Raw genomic sequence first — 18,760 nt, forward strand, 5'->3', positions numbered from 1 at the left:
GAGGAGGGTGAGGGCAGCAGGCGGCTGGAGTCCACAGTCGCTGGGTGCTATGCGCATCGCAGGGAGGGAAGAATGGCAGAGGGGCTCAGGTGATGTGCATCCATGAGCTGGTTTTTAAAAATGGCTTTGGTTTTGGTCAGAACTACAGTATTAGGACAGGAGGGTCATCAAGCACCATGAAAGAGATGCTGGGACACAGTGGTGAACGGAAGCATGGTCCACTCCAACGGGCACCCCGACCTAGTGAGAGACTGAGCCTGGTTAACTTGACAGCAGAGGTTCGACCATGCAGAAGGGAGTGGGGCGGGGGAAGAGACGGGGAAAGAGGAGAGGCTTTTTTTTATATATATATATTATTACTTTTAAAAATAAACCAAAAAACCCCAAAAAACCACACACAGTTAAGAAACCAAACCACATGGAACAGGTTACGTGTCACACAGTAAAGGAACAGGAAGGAGAGACGGCTGGATGAGCGGGGATGAGAGAGGACACACGAGGCCAAACAGAGAACGGGAACATCAAACTGAGGCAGCAAAGCGGATGAAGCCAGCTCAGGTCTTTCTGAGGCGCAGAGCAGAGGCAGCCAGAAAGCACGAAGGAGCCGCAGATGGATGACATTCAGGGGCAGGGAGCATGCCACAGCAGGATCAGGAAACCACACAGCACACACAGACGGACACACGGCTACACTTGGAAGCCTGGACAATGTGAACGAGATCGTTTGTACCCAGCGTTTCTTTCCTTCATGCATTTGGGAGGTAAACACTCGAGTATAGACTCACAGCCCTGGCCAGTCAGTGGAGCTTGCTTTGGTGGTGGTGGGGGGTTCTCTGGTTTCCTGGGGTGTTTTGTTCATTTCTTTATTTGTGCTTTGAAAACACAAAACCAAAAAATGAGGCCAGAAGCAGATGGCCATGCCCAGCCTCCCTGGGTAGTTCCGGGGGCGTGTAGAGTGTTTCTTGTCAGTGGTGAGCCACGCAACGAGGCTCAGCCTCCTCTGAAGACTGGAAGGAGGCTGCTCATTGGGTCTTCAAGGACAGTGGACCGGGACTTGGAAGTAGGAAGAGACACAAGTGTGGGCTCTGGCTCTGCTGCCTTTTGTGCCTTGGCTTTGGGGGACCCACACTGTCTCTCTGGTCATGCTCTGTCCTGCCTTACAGGGTGCAGAGGGGCAGGACCCTCACCTGAGAGAGAGATGTCCCCTCTCTGGGCTCTTGGGAGAGGGAACATGCCTGTCACCTCAGGGGACTGATGGGTCTCGGGACAAAGGTGCCTTGTGCTCTCTTCCCAGCCCCAACTCAGAGCAGAGTGAGAGGTGGAGGAAACACGGTGGCTGGGTATGGAGTGTATATGGGGGGTGGGGCCGAGGGGCAGGGCCTTGGTGACACCTCCAGCCTGCAGGGAAGCAGAGGACCGTGGAGATGGTTGTGGGGAGGCCCTAGAAGTCCCAGACTGAGCTCTCGGCTAACCTAGGGCTGGCTCCTCTGATGGCATGGTGTGGAAGCCTGTTCCCTGGGGGTGAATTTTCTGGGTGCCTCTGGTTGGTGATTCTACGTGTCATAACTGAGGCGTATTTCCCTGTTTCAGGGGGAGGGCTTCTATAGCTCTCATGTGCGCTCTGCCTTCTGAGGACGAACACAGGGAGAGTTAACTTGGGTTCTGCTGTCGTCCTTCTTGGTCTGGTGCCAGGTCACCCCATTTGGCTCTCTCCTCCCCCCGGAGTTCCCCTCTGCTGTGGGCCATCAGTTGTTAGTGCTGACTTCCGCATGTTTTCTAAGGAGCATCTCTGTCTCTCCAGAGTCCCTCCAGAGTCCAGCACTTGCTGGAATCATGCTTTAAATCAGAGGCAACAGATGCCAAGCAAGAGTTGGCCAGACACCGCATTAGTGCTGGCACTTTGTGATGGCCCTCTTGGCTGCCCTGACTTCCGTATTGGTGGCTCTGTAGAGATGATAAATACTCGGATCTCTGGATATTTGGGCCATCACACCATTGACTGAGAGAAAATGGCAGAACAAAACAAAAAAGTCCTCAGTTTTCTCATCTGTGAAATGGGAGTGATCAGTGTCCCTGGCACTGCCCTAGTGCACGTGCTTTCTGAGGCTGATGTGCAATGAGATGCCGGCTGGAGCACTTGGTACATGTGTCGGGGAAGGGGACAGTGGCAGGCCCCTGTCATGTGACTGACAACGCAGAGGGGACGACACACAATGAGATGAGGCCCTTCCACCCTCCCCCTGGCATGGAGACAACAGAAATAATGAACTGCTCTGGACAAGACTGTGGGGACAAGACTTTTCGGGACACCCCGCCACGGCCATCTCAAGTCTCCACTTCGGTTCTCTCTGTGGCTGAAATGGAAAAAAATATATATGGGAAGAAAAAAAAAATGCTCTTCCATCTCCCCTCCCTGCCTGCCGTGGAGATGGGACTTGGGGGCAGAAGCCAAGTTTGGGTACAGGGACCAGGAAAGAGGAAGGGCCCAGTGGGCGGGATTCAGCTGGTGTGGCTTGGTCAGCGCAGGGCACCTGGTGCTACAGGAGGGCTCTGGGGGATGCACAGGCCCCGCTCTGAGACGGTTCCGGGGTTCCACATACTCGAATGTTTACCCGGCTTCAAGGAAGCCAAGAGTCTGGGATTGATTCACATTCATTTCAGGCTCAAGGTTAAAGACTCACAACCTGTTTTAATTTCACTCTCTCTTGCTGAACTCTGTGTCCAGGGTTCTCTAGCCCTCTAGGGAAACAAACACATGGCATATTCAGACAGTGGAGAGGTCTGGGGCCCCCCAACCCAGAAGCAAGCCATTTTCTCACCAACCCAAGTCGCTCTAAATGAGTTACCAAAATGCTAAAGAGAGGTCCAGCTTTCTGTCCTCCTCCTTGTCTTGATTTATCTTCCTCACTGTACAATCCTTGCCCTAGCAGTCCTCAAAACCAGGACAGGTGGTCCCCTGTCTGTCTAGGGAGGCATGGTGTCCAAAATGTGGCCCAGGCCTGGTTCACAAGTGGGTCTGAAGGAGTAGGAATTCACTGATGAACATAGAACCTGCTACAGACTTGCTCGGGACAAAGATGGCTTGAGATGAGTTAGGATTTGAGGGGGAGAAGGGGAAGAAGAGGCCACCGGGCAGCCTGGCGTTTGAATGGGGTTCTGGTCACTTTTGAATGGGGTTCTGGTCACGTTCCCTGGCAGGCTGGGGGACTTTTCCTAGTGAATCTGTGGGTGTGGGCGCCCGCTGTAGAATGAAAGTTCAGCCTCCATGCCTCCAGGTCTGTGGACCTGTCTGGAAAGTGGTATGGTGTGATGGGACAGTGAGGGGACAGACTTCCTGCCACTCCTTTGCTGTGGGTGTCTGTCAGTGTCTTCCTCTGTTCCATTAACATGCTGGTAGACTGTCCTTTCTTCCTAGTCATTTTGTGACAGGATCTTGCTAAAGTTGTCCAGGCTAGTGATCAACTCTTATTGGCCTAGGGACAGTGGTTTGACTTCTCTAGGGGCACACAGACTGCAGCTCTCTGTGCCTCAGCAGGCACATGGCCATCTTTGCTGAAGAGCCCCCAACGTGTAGATCCTGCTTTATGGGGGCAGCCCCTGTCTATCCACCCAATGGAGCCCTGCTGCTGTGTCCTGGACACTTGATTCAAACCTCCCTGTGGGCAGGAAGCATTTTGGCTTCTCAAGGGACCTTGCCTCATATCTAGAGGGTCCTCAGAGTCCTTGGAGACCAGAGGAGGTGACATTATTATGGAAACTATTCAAGCAAAGGACTAGGGATGTTTACTTAGTGTTTGCACAGTGACCCTCATGACCAAATGTATATGTTGAGACTATAGAGGTTGGGATCCCTCTTGGAGCCAGTGCCCTTGGGCAAGAAGATGGTGAGGTTCTTTTTGGGATCCTATGCCCTTCTGGGACCCAGTTATCGGCTGGACTCTAAAACAAGAGGGTAGGAAGGCTAGGTTCCTGGCGATGGGCTTGGGTGAGGGAGTTGGTGTGACCAACCCCACTGGGGCTTCTGGGAGAATGAGGGGTCAGGGGTGAGGACCAGTAGGTCAGCTTTGGGACAGCCTCTGCCTAAGCTCCATTCAGAGGCTTTTTCCAAAGTTGAGGTCAGTTGGGATAAGGGGGGCTGATCTGGGCTGGAGGGAGTTTAAAAGTGGGAATAATGTGCATTTCTCTGAAGGAACAGTACTGTCCCATTACTGGCCTCCTTGAATGGTTTTACAAATGACACAAAAGAAGAGTGAGAAGGAGGCGTGGAGGTGTGAGAGGACTGAGCTTTCTTGTTGATCATGAGGGCTAAGCTGAGGGACTAAACCCAGGGAAGGTCTGCCAAGGCTGTGTGGGTGCCCAGGAGTGTTGGGTGAGTTCTGTCCTGGCCGGTGCAAAGCACTGTGCTTCAAGAAAGAGGCTGAAAGAGGCCAGGCAAGGTGGCACATCCCTGGGATCTCAGTGGCCAGGGAGGCTCAGGCAGGAGGATCACAAGTTCGAGGCCAGCCTTAGCAACTTAGCAAGGCCCTGTCTCAAAAATAAAAAATATAAAAAGCAGGGCTGAGGATGTGGCTCAGTGGTTAAAGGGAATGGAAAAAAGAACTGAGCTTGTACCCAGGAGCCACAGTCCTGGCAATCAGGGTCACCCAGAGCAATTCTGGAGTCACCAACAGGGGCATCTCCGTGCCAGAACACTTGGTGACTGCACTTCTAGACAGGTGGGGTGCTGCGCAAGGCCAAAGTTAAGCTACTACAGGGACAAGAAGGAGTAGAACAGTCATCTGGGTGAAGGTCACCCACTGAGGTGAGGGCTTTGGTCTGAAGGCCAGAGAGGGTGGGACCAAAGTGTTTCCTGCCCAGAGGGAGCCTGGCCGTGATCTCCTAGGGACGGCACCTTATGGGAACGTGACTCAGACACCATCTGCTTACATACATGTCCACATCCCCTGGCGCATCTGGTCACCCCATCACTGTGTTTTTGTGCTAATGAATGAACATTTTCTGCATCCTTCCTGCAGTCTTGTGAACTGGGCAGGAGATGAGTGCAGGCCATGGACAGGATCAGGTTCTTTGTGGTCATATGGAATAGCTCCCACACCACACACAAGTCCTTCCTGCTGGGGAGGGAGCAGTGTTGCGGCTGCTGTGGTTTTGGGTGCAGGTAGGGGCACTTCATGAAGCATCAAGAGGTAAGGCCCAGAGTCTGTTTCCCTCTGTCTGGTGGGAACACTGGACCCAGGGACTCCCTTGAGTGTGGGGGGGGTCTACTGGAGACAAAACCAGGGAGCATCTGGGAAATACAGACTGACGCCTTCTGGGGCCTAAAGTCACGGAGAAGCCAGGAAATCCAGAGATGAGAGATGAGGGACTCAGGTCAGAAGGGGCGGCATGAGGAGCGGAGGAGAGAGATGAAGGAGGGGCTCACAGTCCCAGGCTATCCCTCAGACCCTCAGATAAAGAAGGACAGGTTAGACCTGAACGCTCCGGGCCTGCTGGCACCCAGAAGAGATGTGAGGCATGCCCCACACCCATGGGCAGGAGCCTTGTCTTTTCCAGGAAGGGGTCAGAAATTTAGTGTGTCCCAACTTCTAGTAGGGAACAGTGTTTGTAAGTCCCCTGATGCCATCAGATGGGCAAGGGGACGGACATTCTAGAAGGGAGATTTCAGAATTTTGGGACTCCTGACTGATGGTGGCCTCTGGCGTACAGTGACCTCTTGGTTTGTCTGTCCCTCTTGGTCATGACTTCCAACACTGTTAGGTCTTATCTGATCATCTGGGAAGCCCGAGATGACATGACCTCTCTCTTGGTGGGGTCCCACTGTGACCCCTGAGGGGCTTTTACCCTGACCCACAGTACCCATTGCTTGACTTTGACTGCAAGATTGTGACCTGCAGGCCAACTCTGACCCTGGTCCTCATGGGCTAGGCCTTTCCTGACAAAGTACAACTAAACTAGATGACACTCTGGCCAGCTCTATGACTGCCTGTCATGGCCTCTGGGACCTGTGGTGGACTGAGACCATTAGATCACGGAAACCCAAACCCTCCTGACCGCTGGTGATCCTCTGACTCAGACCTTTGGACTGCTGTGACCCTAGCGACACTGACAGGTTGGTTGTAACCCCTGGACCCAGCTGACCCTGGCCTGCTGAGTGACTGGCTATGACCTCCTGACCAACTGGGACCCTCTTCAGTGGCAGTGACCCCTTAGTCCCCTGGGCCTGACGTGACCAGCTGCCCCCCACGTCCTCTGGCACCCCTGCCCCTGCCCGCCCCGGGGGCTGGCGTTGGTGGCGCCAGCAGAGGCGGTAAGGAGTCACACTCACGCCCAGCTGCAGCAGGAGGAAGGCTGGTCGGAGAGGAAAGAGCATTGGACAACGACACGCGACTAGGGCTAGAGAGATTGGCTACGTCCTGGCTCTGGCTGGTGACGGAGGACTGTCTCCGCAGGGCCCCCTGAAAGGAGGCCCCGCTCTTGAATGTATTGACTACTTCAATCTGCAACGGAGGAGAGAACGAGACAAGTTGCGAGAAGAACGGACACGACAGCTACACAACTGACAGGCGCAAGGTCACGAGAACAGCCGCAGCCACGGCGACAACGACAACGTCACTTAAATCAAAACAAAAAATACCAGACACACTCCAAGGCTCTGAAAGATGTCTGCTCGGCTCCGGGCCCATCGGTAGGCCCCAGGGTCCCCGGGAGGACACAGGGTTCCAGCCTCTCCCCTGTGCTAAGGGCTGGGGACCGTGGCTGGGGGAGGCTGGGGGTGAGCATGCTGTTTGGCCGGAAGAGTAGCTGCTCAGCCTCCCTGGGCCAGGCCTGGAGCCAAGAGCATTGTGGTGGGGGCCATGGGGTGGGCAGACCTTGGTCCAAATTCTGGCTTTTGTCACTTACTAGCTAGGTGACCTTGGGCAAGTCCCCTGTCTGAGTCCTGTTTCTTGTCCTTAAGAAGGGGCAAAGCCATCTACCTGGCAGGCTTATCTGCAAACAGCAAACACCAGGCCCACGTTAGTGCTCAGGAAGAGGCGGGAATGGAGGTGCTCTGCTCATGCCCACTCTAGAAACTACACTCTTTGGTCCGTCCAGCAATGTGGAGACCTGCAGGGCAATGACAGTCGCAGGGCTGGAGCCACCGGATGCTCTGCCCCCACAGGAAGTGGGGCCACTGGGGTCCTGGCTAGGGAAGGGGGTGCCCAGGCTGCATCAGGTGGCTCTGGGTCTGAAACCCACTCCCTGTCCTATCCGGGTCATGCCATCTCAGCAGAAGGGCCACCTCAGGGGCTGAGTGGCTTCTAGAACTGGGGAGGCAGACCCACCTGTCCTCTCAGGCCATAAAGGTCAAATGAGATGAGGTTTGGGACTGGCACTGTGGGGTGAGAAGTGGCCCAGGGGAGCCACCTGCTGCACAGGACAGAAATGAAGTTGCTAGTCCACCTCTGGAGACCGAGGTGCAGCGGTGGCTCTTTGCCAAGCTTTCCCAGAGGGTCAGGGAGGGATCAAGGATGACCTCCCCAGCTGGAGTGCCCCGGTGGTCTCTCAGGTCAGGAGGCCCCTCTCTTGGTTTCTTGGTCCCCTTTTGACCCCGACCTCACAGAACGGTGACAGCATGCCTGTGAACGGCCTCTGACTGGGGGAGGGGGCTCTGGGTGAACATGAGGCTTGTGCCTGTGGAGGGACATGGTTTTTACATGTCACATGGTGGCTTCCCATGCGTGTGCGTGGCAGGCACGGGTGTGTCTGTGTACCTGGGGAGAGCCACCTTTGCTCCCCAGGGCCCCCTTAACCACCTGTGGGAGTCTGGGGAATGTCTGGAGCCCTTGTGGGGACAGAGGATGCGCGTGGGTCCATAAAGGTCTCACCCCAGGGCCCTGAGAAAACCTGAGGCAACCCTGTCCTGTAGCTTCCACCCAGCCTTGTCCTACCCCTCCTGGTGGCCATCCCTAGCCACCACAGTCCCCTCACTCACCTCAGCCCTCAGAGCTGCCCCTCTACCACCCTCCCAAGGGACTTCTCCTGGAAACCCAGGGTGGGATCGACCCCTGCATTGTCTCCTGGGGGGGCCACGATGTGATGGATTCCTCCTGAGGAGGCTGCTCTATCCTTGTAGCAGCATGAGTGTGTGTGTAAGGAGCGTCGTGTGCGAGTAGCTGGTGACACAGTGAGGGCTGGTCTGGGACCTTACAAAGCTCTTTGCAGGGCGCTATGAAAGCCCCCTGGGCCTGTCTGTGGCCACCCTCGGTGCCAGAGCCACCTCTGGGAGTGGCAGGCACACACTGACCTCTGCCACCACCTGCCAGCAAGGCCTGGGCCCCACCCTGGGGCTTCCTGTACCTGTGTCTGAATCCGATTCAGGCCCCGGAACCAAAGGATCTGGCCGCGGCGCAGCTCCCTCTCCGCGTGGTCGATCTCCTCCACGTCCTCGTTGAGCTCCTCCTCAGGGATCTCCTCCTTCTGCGTGAGCCTGCCTGCCTCCTTCAGGAACTTGAGCCTGCTCGTGGGGATGGTGGCGATGACCTGCAAGGGACACCACCCAGCAGGGGTTCAGGGCAGCCTGTCCTTCCAGCTTCTCCTCCACTTCCTCTCCCTCCTCCTCTACCAGCTCGTCCAGCCTCAGGACCCACTTGCTCCTTAGCCCATCTCTCCCATCCCTTGGCTCAACCTTTTACAAGTTCTTGTTAACTTGCTTTTTCACTCACTCGTCTAGACTCAGGGGCACAGTGGGACCTCTGGGCCTTTAGAAGTTGCCCAGATGTGACTGGGAAGACATCAGACTGTGCTGGTTGTGTAGCCCTGGGCAGGTCATGTACCCTCTCTGAGCTTTGGTTTCCCCATCAGCGAGGATGCAGCCGGGCGTGTAAGTTGCTGTGCAGACCTTCGCCTATGGCTGGCCCTCAGGTCTCCTGGGTTCATTTCCCCCTGAGGTCACTGGGTCATGGGATCCCCAAACTGGGGGAAAAAGGGCATAGATCCGGGTGGCCTGGGGCTAGCCAATCTTGGACGGGGAAGGCAATATGGGAAGGGGTGTGCCTTCTTCTCCATCTGAAGGCTTCCCAAACGGCTTGTCCATGGGTCCGAGGCCCTTAAATCCATGAGGATAGACACTCAGCCTAAGGGTTCCCTGGGAGTTTAGGGGCAACACTGTCCACTGATATTGACCTTAGTCCTTCAGTATCTGCTCCCCCAGATGCTGAGAGCTTAGAGTATGGGCTTCAGTGTGATAGAGATGGCCTGGTCCCAAGAAGTGCACAGAGAAGGGGGTTCCTAGATCAAATTGAGTCTATCAATTTTCCAAAGAAGCTCCAAATTTTAAAGATGAAACTCCTGGGTATGGTGGTCATTTCAAAATGAAACCTGTAATCCCAGCAACTTGGGAGGTTGAGGCAGGAGGGTCACAAGTTCAAGGTCAGCCTAGGAAATTTAGACCCTGTCTCAGAATTAAAAATAAAAGGTGCTGGGAATGTAGTTCAGTGATGGAGACCCACTGGAGTTCCACCTCCAGTTCCAGTACTGCTGATAACTTTCTTCTGTATCTTCTAGTTAATTTTTGTCACTGTGGCTTCTTACTCTAGCTTGGGGACAGCCATGAAGGAGAAAATTATGTCTCAGGCCCATGGGGTCCCCACTGCCTGGGTGTCTGAGCACCTTGGAAATCAAGCTCCTTGGGCCCAGAATGGGCTCTGGACACCTACCCAGCACCTGAGTCATGAGCAAGCAGAATTGTGATGACATATGTGTGTGTGTGTGTGTACACGTGGGTACACTCAATGCTCATGTGTGCGTGGAACTCGGCAAACATAGGGGAAGGAACTGGCTGAAGAATGTCCTGGGATCAGAGCTAGAGGGGCCACCAGAGAGTATTCCCAAAGCCAGGGAAGATCTCCTGCGACCCCAGGCACAGTACTGCATCACACTGCAACATGGCAGGATTTGTACCTCTGAGTCAGGACACCACTGACTAATGTCCCCTTTCAACACACTGGCTTCAGGCCCTGAGCCTTGGCAGGCCACAGTGTCTAGCTAGCACTTAATAACATTGTGATCATGACATTAAACTTTTTGTTAGCTTCTATTTATAGCAAGTGACTGATTTTCTAGTTATGTTAGTAATATTATGTTGCCTTTCGAAGTAAATTTGTTAAAAAAAATCCCAAAGTGATTAAAAAATATTAATAACAGGAGCAATGGTAAATAGATAAAAGGCGAAATTCAGAGTGGTGGCATGCAGATCATCTGTCTAGCATTTGGGACCTGGACAGGCCTCTACTGCTCAGATGCCCAGAGATGGTGAGGGCCTTGCCTGGGGTGGCAGTGAGTCCATGGCAGAGCCAGGACCCATTCCTGGGGGCTCCTGGATTCCCTGTCCAGTGCTCTTCCCCTTCCCCTGCAGAGAGGCACCTCCTGCAACCCCCAGGAACCCACCTGGCCCCAGACGAGCTCTCCCAACCCGATGAATATGCACCACATCCACTGGTCCAGCTGCAGCGGTGAGCAGCTGAAGGGCTTCCCTCCAAACTGCACGATCACTATCTGGAGGTCAAAGGGAGCAGAGACACAGGGGGACAGGCCCTCAGCGGCCGGCACAGAGGGCTGGGGTGCTCACTGCCCAGCCCAGCCCAGGTGAGGGCAGGGGCCTGGCTACCTGGATGGCGAAGGTACCCAGCACGATGGTGCAGAAGATGGGGTTCCGGAAGATGCCATCGAAGACGTTGCGCTCGCCATGGATCTTACGGGCGTTGATCTCATTGAAGAGCTGCATCATGACGAAGGTGTTGAAGATGATGGTGTAGTGCTCTGAGGGTGGTGAGTGCAGGGGGGCGTTCCTCCCACTGTCGATCTGGAACATCTTCTCGCCTGCCAAGCCGAGAGGGCAGGGGCTGGGCTGGGAGCAGCAGAGGAGGGAGGCACGGCTGGAAGCAAGGGGCAGGGTACAGCCCGCACTGCTGCCTGGTCAGTGAGGGAAGGGTCAGCAAAGCCCTTTTTCTAAGGGGCAGGGGGCAAAGACCTTGGGGAGCTGTCTTCGGCCTTTCCTGTGGAAATCTGAGAAAGGTGGAATGCCAGTTGCATACTAGGTGACATTGCTTATAAGAAGTGACCCTAGATTGGCAAGTGCATCTGGACTGGGAGGACAAGAAAACCTGTGGGAAGCTGCTATGGTTTCCCAGTGTCCCCCAAAGGCTCAAGTGATAAAGACTTGGTCCCTATCCCACAGTGCTATTGGGGTACTTTTAAGAGGCGGAGCCTAATGTGGGGGTCTTACGGTCCCTGGGATATGCTATCAAAGGGGATTCTGAGACCCCAGCCTCTTCCTCTTCCTCTCTTAAACTTCCCCTCCATGTTGGGCAGTTTCCTCCAGCATGTACCCCCTCACCACAGGCCTAAAAGCAACAGACTGACCATAGACTGAAACCTCCAAAACTGTAAGCCAAAATAAACATTTCCTCTTTTTAAGTTGATTATCTCAGGTGTTTTGTTACAGCAACAGAAAGCTGATCACACGGAGGCCATGGATTTGAGCTTCCCTGACAGTTCTGCTGCTTGGCACTGAGCATGCCCTTGCTGAGACCTCTGGAAGCTCATGGGGCTGTTTATAAGAGATCCCCATTCCTATGTGAGTGTGGGGCTTCTAGGCTGGGATGGCCTTGGAACCACCCTTTTGGGCTTCATCCTTTCACACCTGAGCTGTTGCTTGGGGTGGTCCCCAGATTGCTGCATGGATGCCTCTTGGTGGCATGTCTGGTGCATCCTGTATCCTTTTGTAAAACCTCATGAACTGGTGCCAGGAAGGTCGTGGAGTTTTCTGGGTAGAAGGTGTCCAACCAAACCCAAGAACGGCAGGTGATGAAGTCGGGGTTGGGTGGTGGTGCGGGCAGCAGGCAGTAGGAGCCCCAGTTCTCCTTCCTTTCTCCCACCACTTTCTCCTAGTGTCTCAAGGTTTTCTTTCATGTGGCTTCCTCTATAGCTTTTCAGGATAATTTTTACAACAGTAAACTGTGTCCCGACAACACATCACTTTCCAGATTTACAGAAGGTGACTGCCCTTTTTGGATTGGGACCCTTTCCGCGCCACCATGCATCCTCTGGGCGTTGAGGGCGCATGCTCGTTAGCATTGAAAACCCAGCTCCAGGCTGGGGACGCTGCACTGGCCTGTCTCTGTGTGACCAGCCCCTTCCTCTTCCTGGGTTGGGAACCATGACCAGGGGTAGGCTTTGCCAGGATCATCTCGGAGGCTCCACAGAAACCAGGCCATTCTTAACCCCAGCCAAACCTGATTCTCTTTCTAGTTCCTCCTCAGACCAGCTGTGTGCCCTTAGGTAAGCACCTCACCTCTGTGAGCCTTGGTGCCTTGGAGTAATGGGGGGGGGGGTCAAGGTACTATAATTTGGATCTGGAGTGTCCACCAGAGTCCCATGTGTTAAGACTTGGTCCCCAGGGTGGTGCTACAGGGAGGTGGTGGAATCTTTGAGAGATGGAGCCTTGTGCGAGGCTTTCTGGTCATTGGGGCATGTCTCCGAAGGGGGACATGGGCCCTGGTCTCTACTGCTGTCTCTGCACCCTGGCTCCCAAGGTGATCAGTTTTGCTCTACCCCATGCTCCTGCCATGAAGTGCTGCCTTGCCATTACCCCAAACAACAGGGCCACCTGACTGTGGACAGAAACCTTCAAAACTGTGAACCAAAATAAACTTATTCTAAGTTTTCTTGGGTATTTTATTATAGTGACAGAAACAGCTTCCTAACACAGGAGCAAGGGCACCTGCCTCATGGCGTGGCTGGAGGCCTAAATGAGGCAGCTTCGGTGGAAGCATTGTGTAAGTGGCTGGCAGTTACACAGACGTCTCCATGAGGACGCCTTCCCTGGTGCAAGAGAAGGTGCTGGAAGAGGTCAGGGAAGGGGTCCCGGCTCTGATGAGTTGACATGAAGTGCACTCATCAGCCCTGCACCCACCTTGTGTGATGTGCACTCAGACCTGGGAGCTGCAATCCATGGGAAAAAACCCTAGATTTGGGGTCAGCTAGGCCTGTGATGGGGACAGGCTCTGCTCGAAGCTCCCTCTGTGACCTTGAGCAACCTACTTTACCTCCCTAAGCCTGAGCAAAACAGGAAGGTGGCTGTGAATCCAGATGCCAGGTCTGGGCCAAAGTGACCCTGGAAGGTGGTCAGGGGGCTCACCAACGAAGAGCAGGGTGAAGATGAGGGTGAGCTGGTAGACTGCGTGGCCCAGGATGTTCTTCATCATGGTCCGGGAGATGAGGGGCTTGTTGCGTCCGTATGGCTTCCTCAGAAGCAGAGTCTCAGTGGGCGGCTCTGTGGCCAGAGCCAGGGAAGCGAATGTGTCCATGATGAGGTTCACCCAGAGCATCTGCACAGCCTTCAGAGGGGAGTCCTGGAGAAGTGGCCCAAGGAGAGCTCTGTCACAGGAGCCAGCCCCTCCTCTGCCATAGAGTGCTGGTACGATGTGACGGAGGTCACATGAGGCTGGCCTGTCCCGTGGGTTCCTGAGCAGGTGCACAGCAGATTCTAGAAGCCTCCTCTGGAGGACTGTGCAGAGCTGCCCACCTCAGCCCTGTCTGTACCCCACCACCCCAGGAGAAGGCAGAGTCCCCCATGCCCAACAGCCACCAGCTTCTTGTAATCTTAGCTGCATCCCCGCCACCTCCCTCCCCCCTTCTCCTGGCCATGTCACAGCACAGCCCCTGCCACTCCCCCTTCCCTGCACCTCCTGCTGCCTCTTTCCCCTCAACTGTCTGTGGCTCAAGTCTCTCCTTTCCATGACCCTTGTCCCCAGTTTCTCCTTGCCTTTCATTATCCTACGTTATTCTAAAAAGCCTCTCTTTGTGTTTCTATGACTTTAAAAATAATACATTTTCAAGCTGGGAAATTTTGGCACATAAGGAATAGCAGAGGAGGCTAAAAGTCTCTGGGGATCTCACAGAGGTTACCACTGCCCCCATTCTGGTGTGTGCCCTTCTAGACCTCTCGCTGACTGAGGCGGGAGAGTACCGTGTGTCAGGCACAATCACAGCACATGGTCTCACTGCCTGAAGGAGCTGAAGCTGCTGGTCGCCCTCCCTCCTCCTGCCCCGTAGGCCTTGTCCACAGCTGTAGGCTTGGCCCCTCTGTGTCCTCAAATGCCTTTCTCCGTCACCAGCCACTTCTGTATCTGATTGAGGGATCCCTCCTCCAGCCTCACCGCAGTGCCAGGCCACTCCGGACCCCACTCTCCTGGTCCTCCCTTTCAGAGGGCTCCTCCTCCTTCCTTTTAAAACTGGGGTCCTGGGCTGGGGTTGTGGCTCAGCAGTAGAGCGCTCGCCTAGCACGTGTGAGGCCCTGGGATCGATCCTCAGCGCCACATAAGAATAAATAAATAAAATAAAGGTATTGTGTCCAACTACAACAACAACAAAAAAGTATTTTAAAAAACTGGGCTCCTGTGGCCCCTTCCTGGGCCCTGCTCTCCTCTGCATACCTGTCTCCCTAGCTTCAGGGACCCACCTCCTCCCACCTGGCCTCTCTCCAGCCCAGATCCCTGTAGCTTTAGCCTTGCCCATCTGGGGCCCATGGAACACAGCCTTCAGGAAGCCCACCCACCCTGACCCCTCTGCCTGTGCCCATGCGCTCGCTCACCTCCTAGGCAATTGTCACAGCCCCTCCTGGCCAGCTCCCCGGCCTCTGTCCTGGCTCAGCCATCCCTCTTGGGCTGCCTCCTGCCCCTCAGCTTTCTCTGATTGAGTGCACCTCAGGGACTGGTCCACCTATTCCCCCTGGTCCCTGTTCAACTGGTAGTTTTCTTGGAACCTCAGTTTCCCCACCTGGTACCAGTTGGATCCAAGAAGCCCGAGTTTCTGTTACCATGGCAGTGTCCCCAAGCTGCCACTAGAGGGAGCTTCTCATCCACAGGAGAAGACAGAGGACTCTTCCCAGCAGAAGGGAGAACCCAACCATCCCTATCTCTGCCCTTCACCCCACAGGGCTCTGACTCTCAGACTGGGGCAAGCAGTGGCCACCAGCAGTGTCCCCATGACTCGGATGCAACAGAGGGGAGCAGGGTTCCCAGGGCCACACAGCTCGGTAGTAGTGCAGCACTCTGGGATTCTGGGGGTCCTGAGTACAGGGGCTTGAATACTGAGGTGGCTGCTGGAAGGCGTCAGGCCTCAGGGACCTCCCAGGGCTGAGGCAGCCTACCCTCTCCCCCAGGCCAGGCTGGTCAGCTCCTGGAGGAGGCAGGCTGGTAGCAGTACCAGGAGGCTTCAGGAGCAGTGGTAGGTGCCTCTCCTACTCTGAGCCTCAGTTTCTGCCTCTGTCAAATGGGAATCATCCCAATTCCTGTCTCCAAGTGAGGACACCGTGAGGCTGCAGGCCTCCAGGTCTTGTTTTCTGCAGGCCCCACCTAGTCCAGAGGACAGGGCTGCATGAGACCCAGAAGAAGTGATCTGGATAAACAGATTCCTGCTGCCTGTACTGTCCCCAATCACTGCAGAACCAAGGCCCCCAGGGGCCCCGCTGACCCTCAGCTGGTCCTGTGATCTACATTGGGCCTGCACTGGCCCTGTCTCCCCCTAGCCCTGGACCAAGAGTCTGGCCAGTGCCTGGTCCAGGACCATGGGGGTATAAGGCTGACATCTTCCACTTACTGGGCTGCCTGAGCCATGCCACCTCTGGGGTCCTCATTTCCTCCACTGCACCAGGGCTGGCACCTGCACAGGGAACTGTGATGCGGTTCCTGGCAGGTGCTCCAATCACGCGTGCCCCAATCCAGGCATTCTGACACAGCTCAGGAAGCTCTCAGCTGGGGGCCTCTGCCCGCACCCCAAGGACCCACCTGTGTGATGCATGCGCCTGTGAAGGCCACGATTACAGCCACCACGTTGACAGTCAGCTGGAACTGCAAGAACTTGGAGATGCTATCATAGACGTTGCGACCCCACATCACCGCCTTGACGATGCTGCTGAAGTTGTCGTCTGTCAGGATGATGTCTGAAGCCTCCTTGGCTACATCCGTGCCTGCGATGCCCTGTGGGGACAGGGACAGGAGCCTGGAGGGGTGGCCGGGGGAGGTGAGTGGCTCTATACTGCTGTCCCCATCCCTGGCACATCCTCAGCCCACCACAACCCGCTCCTGTTCCATCCCAATGGGCCCAGCACAGCCAGACCACACACAGGGTCACCCACAGACCCCCACCTGGGCCCTGCCCTGGACCCTCTCCTCCCTCACCCTCCTGCTCTCCAACCTGCAAGTGCCCCTCCTTGCAAAGCTCTCCCTGAGCAGAAGGACTCCTCCCTTCCAGGAAGACCTCTGGGACCAGGTGGAGGCTGGAGAGCATTGAATGCACACAGGGCCAAAGGGTCAGCTGAGTGTCAACTGGGGGTCCCACAAGCCACTTCAAGGCTATGTAGCCCATGTGCTCCTGCCAGATTCCACCCCAGACCCCTGAGAGCCGCTCCTACCATGGCGAAGCCCACGTCAGCCTTCTTGAGTGCAGGCCCATCGTTGGTCCCATCCCCGGTCACAGCCACCACCTGCCGCTGCTCAGTGTGTGTGCTGTCGATGATGCCTGTTGGGGACAGGAGTATGCTCAGGGCCTGGGCCAGCCCTGAGCCTTGACCATGGCCATGGCCCCCTCTCTGGCCCCTGCTTAGCTAGCCCCTTCTGGCATGGCTCTTCCCAGCACCTGCAGGGCATTCTGGGTACTTGGTTAGCCCAGGGCTGGCTGGAGGTCCTGTGTGGCCTGGGTCCTGCCCACTTTCCAGCACTGTCTTTGTTTCTTACAGAACTTGGCCACACTGGCAGCCACCCTAACCAGAAAAACTGTCCCCTTGGTCCCTCTGCTTATACTCAGGGGCCCCTCTGCTGCTTCAGGGATTCTCAAGGTTTCTCTGGGGTTCTACCATCTTCCCTACCAGCACCTTCCCCTTACTACTCTGACCTTGGCCTATCTCCAGATACTCATCCTCAATAAAAAATTCAACAAAAATGAGAACGAACAGATGACATGTGGCCCCAGTCACCAGGTGGGTCAGTGGAAGAGGGTAGGTGAAAGGTGTCATCATCAGGGACCTTTGGAGTGTGTGGGACTTGTTACTCATGAAGCTACCAGGCAGAGATGGCCATGGGCAGGACAGATATTTGGGTGTTGACCTTGACTCTTATTCCACACAACAGACACATCACCAAGGCCTTAGATTTCTGGCTCCAAAATGTCACTGAAGTCCTTTGTGTTCTGTCCTGATCTCTACAACTGGCATTTCTACTGCCCCCTCACTAACTTGGGGCACCCTGGAACTTGCTGCAAGACCTTGTTTGAACCTGTCCCTTGCCCCTCGGAAAAGCCATTCACTTCTTCCCTGGGCCTCATGATAACATGCAAGAACCTCTGAACCCCATGACCGGGCCTCTCCACTCTGATCTCTTCTCTTGCCCCTGGCCATGGCCACCTCTTTGCCACATGCCTGGCTCTCACTGGCCTCTGTTCCTATAAAGGCTGTTCCCTGGGTTGGATATACTCCTGTCACCCACCTATAGCCTCAGCTTGGATGCCACCATCCACAGAAGTCTTCGTAGTGCCCTGAAGACCCCTGTCACTCCAAGAGCATCCCTGTAGCTGCTGCCTCCCCTACCCCCTGAGCTCCCTAACTTGGGGTACTGCCCCTCTAAATTGCTCCCCTCAAGACCTAGCTCCCATGCCTGGTGCCCCAGGAATCATCCTGAATTGCCGCCACCCAGTAGCCAGCCCCAAGGCCCTCTGCCCTGGACCTGGTCTCTCCAAGCTGGTCTACTCGCATGCACACACGAGGCCTCTGTCCTCCCTGGTTCCCTCAGCCTGCAGGGGGCTGGCTCCTCTGTGGCTAGACGAGGGGGGATTCTTTTCTCTGTGGCTCCCTGGGCTGGTAATGGGCTTTTCCTGTTCCCAACAGAGCAGAGATCTGGGACAAAACCCTCCTGGGGCTGTCTCTTCTCACTCTAGGCCCAGTGTGGCCCTGCCCTGAGTGGCCACCGGGGGCTTCCCTGTGGCCACATCTGTGTCCTGACCCTCCAGACCACATCTGTCCTCCTCTCCCACAAGCTTCCGTCCTGGCTTTCCTGTCACCCATCACTCCTGCTCCTCTGGTCACTTGTCCTTGGTTCTACTGGCATTCTTGGCCACTGCCACCACTCAGGTGGGCACTCCTGGGTTTAGCAGCTCCCCAGCTCTTCCCTCTTGTACCCCCAGCCAGGCCTGTGTCTCAGGCCCCGCACTCTCCCGCCCTGAGGGCCAGCCACTTCTGGTCAGCTCTGCTTGACTGTCAGAGGCCGTAGCGTGGCCAGTCCTACACTGAAAGCATCAGTTTTCCTCAGATCTGTCTTGTCTCCTGTGACTCCTGGTGCCCAGCTGCCCACCTGAAAGGCACTGGGCCTGCAGTGGGCCCTCAAACAGGCAGACAGAAGAGGTCCTGGGCCCCTGCCCCTTCAACCCCTTACAATGTCCAAACACCCTGCTCAGACTTCCACCTGGAAGGGTTTCTCAGACCTGCTGACGGCTGGCCGCCCTGCCTGCCACCATCTGGTCCTTGTGGCACGCTAGGCAATCCTGGTGGTCCCTCTTGCCTGTAGGTCACTCTCCCAAAGCAGGCTGGGTTTTATGAAATGGTGGTCTTTTCTACGTGACCCTCCCACATCCTGACCTTGGGGTAACAGCACAGGTCACAGCCACCTACGTGGCGAATGCTGTGGTCTGCAGGATGTGATGCCACCCGCCTCCTCCAGTCTCCTCCTCA

The 18,760-nt window shown here is 55.5% G+C and overlaps 1 protein-coding gene across 11 annotated transcripts in view; it reads right to left on the reverse strand.

Moving 5' to 3' along the window:
* The window catches only part of ATP2B2 (ATPase plasma membrane Ca2+ transporting 2), a 207,140-nt gene that overhangs the window by 5,083 nt on the left and 183,297 nt on the right, over window positions 1-18,760 (reverse strand). For 6 of the 11 annotated variants that reach the window (XM_081276197.1, XM_081276198.1, XM_081276200.1 and 3 more), the window contains 6 exons: window positions 16,454-16,560; window positions 15,828-16,019; window positions 13,178-13,391; window positions 10,646-10,857; window positions 10,426-10,533; window positions 8,338-8,520 (listed from right to left, as the gene is read on the reverse strand). In XM_081276197.1, the coding sequence (XP_081132323.1) occupies window positions 8,338-8,520; window positions 10,426-10,533; window positions 10,646-10,857; window positions 13,178-13,391; window positions 15,828-16,019; window positions 16,454-16,560 (1,016 nt within the window). Of the gene's footprint in view, window positions 1-2,681; window positions 2,740-6,321; window positions 6,498-8,337; window positions 8,521-10,425; window positions 10,534-10,645; window positions 10,858-13,177; window positions 13,392-15,827; window positions 16,020-16,453; window positions 16,561-18,760 lie in introns of all 11 variants that reach the window. The other 5 variants (XM_081276195.1, XM_081276202.1, XR_014019885.1 and 2 more) reach the window with 4 other exon arrangements.

The sequence above is a fragment of the Spermophilus citellus genome (assembly GCF_964194105.1).
Source record: "Spermophilus citellus genome assembly, chromosome: 19".
Lineage (NCBI taxonomy): Eukaryota > Metazoa > Chordata > Mammalia > Rodentia > Sciuridae > Spermophilus > Spermophilus citellus.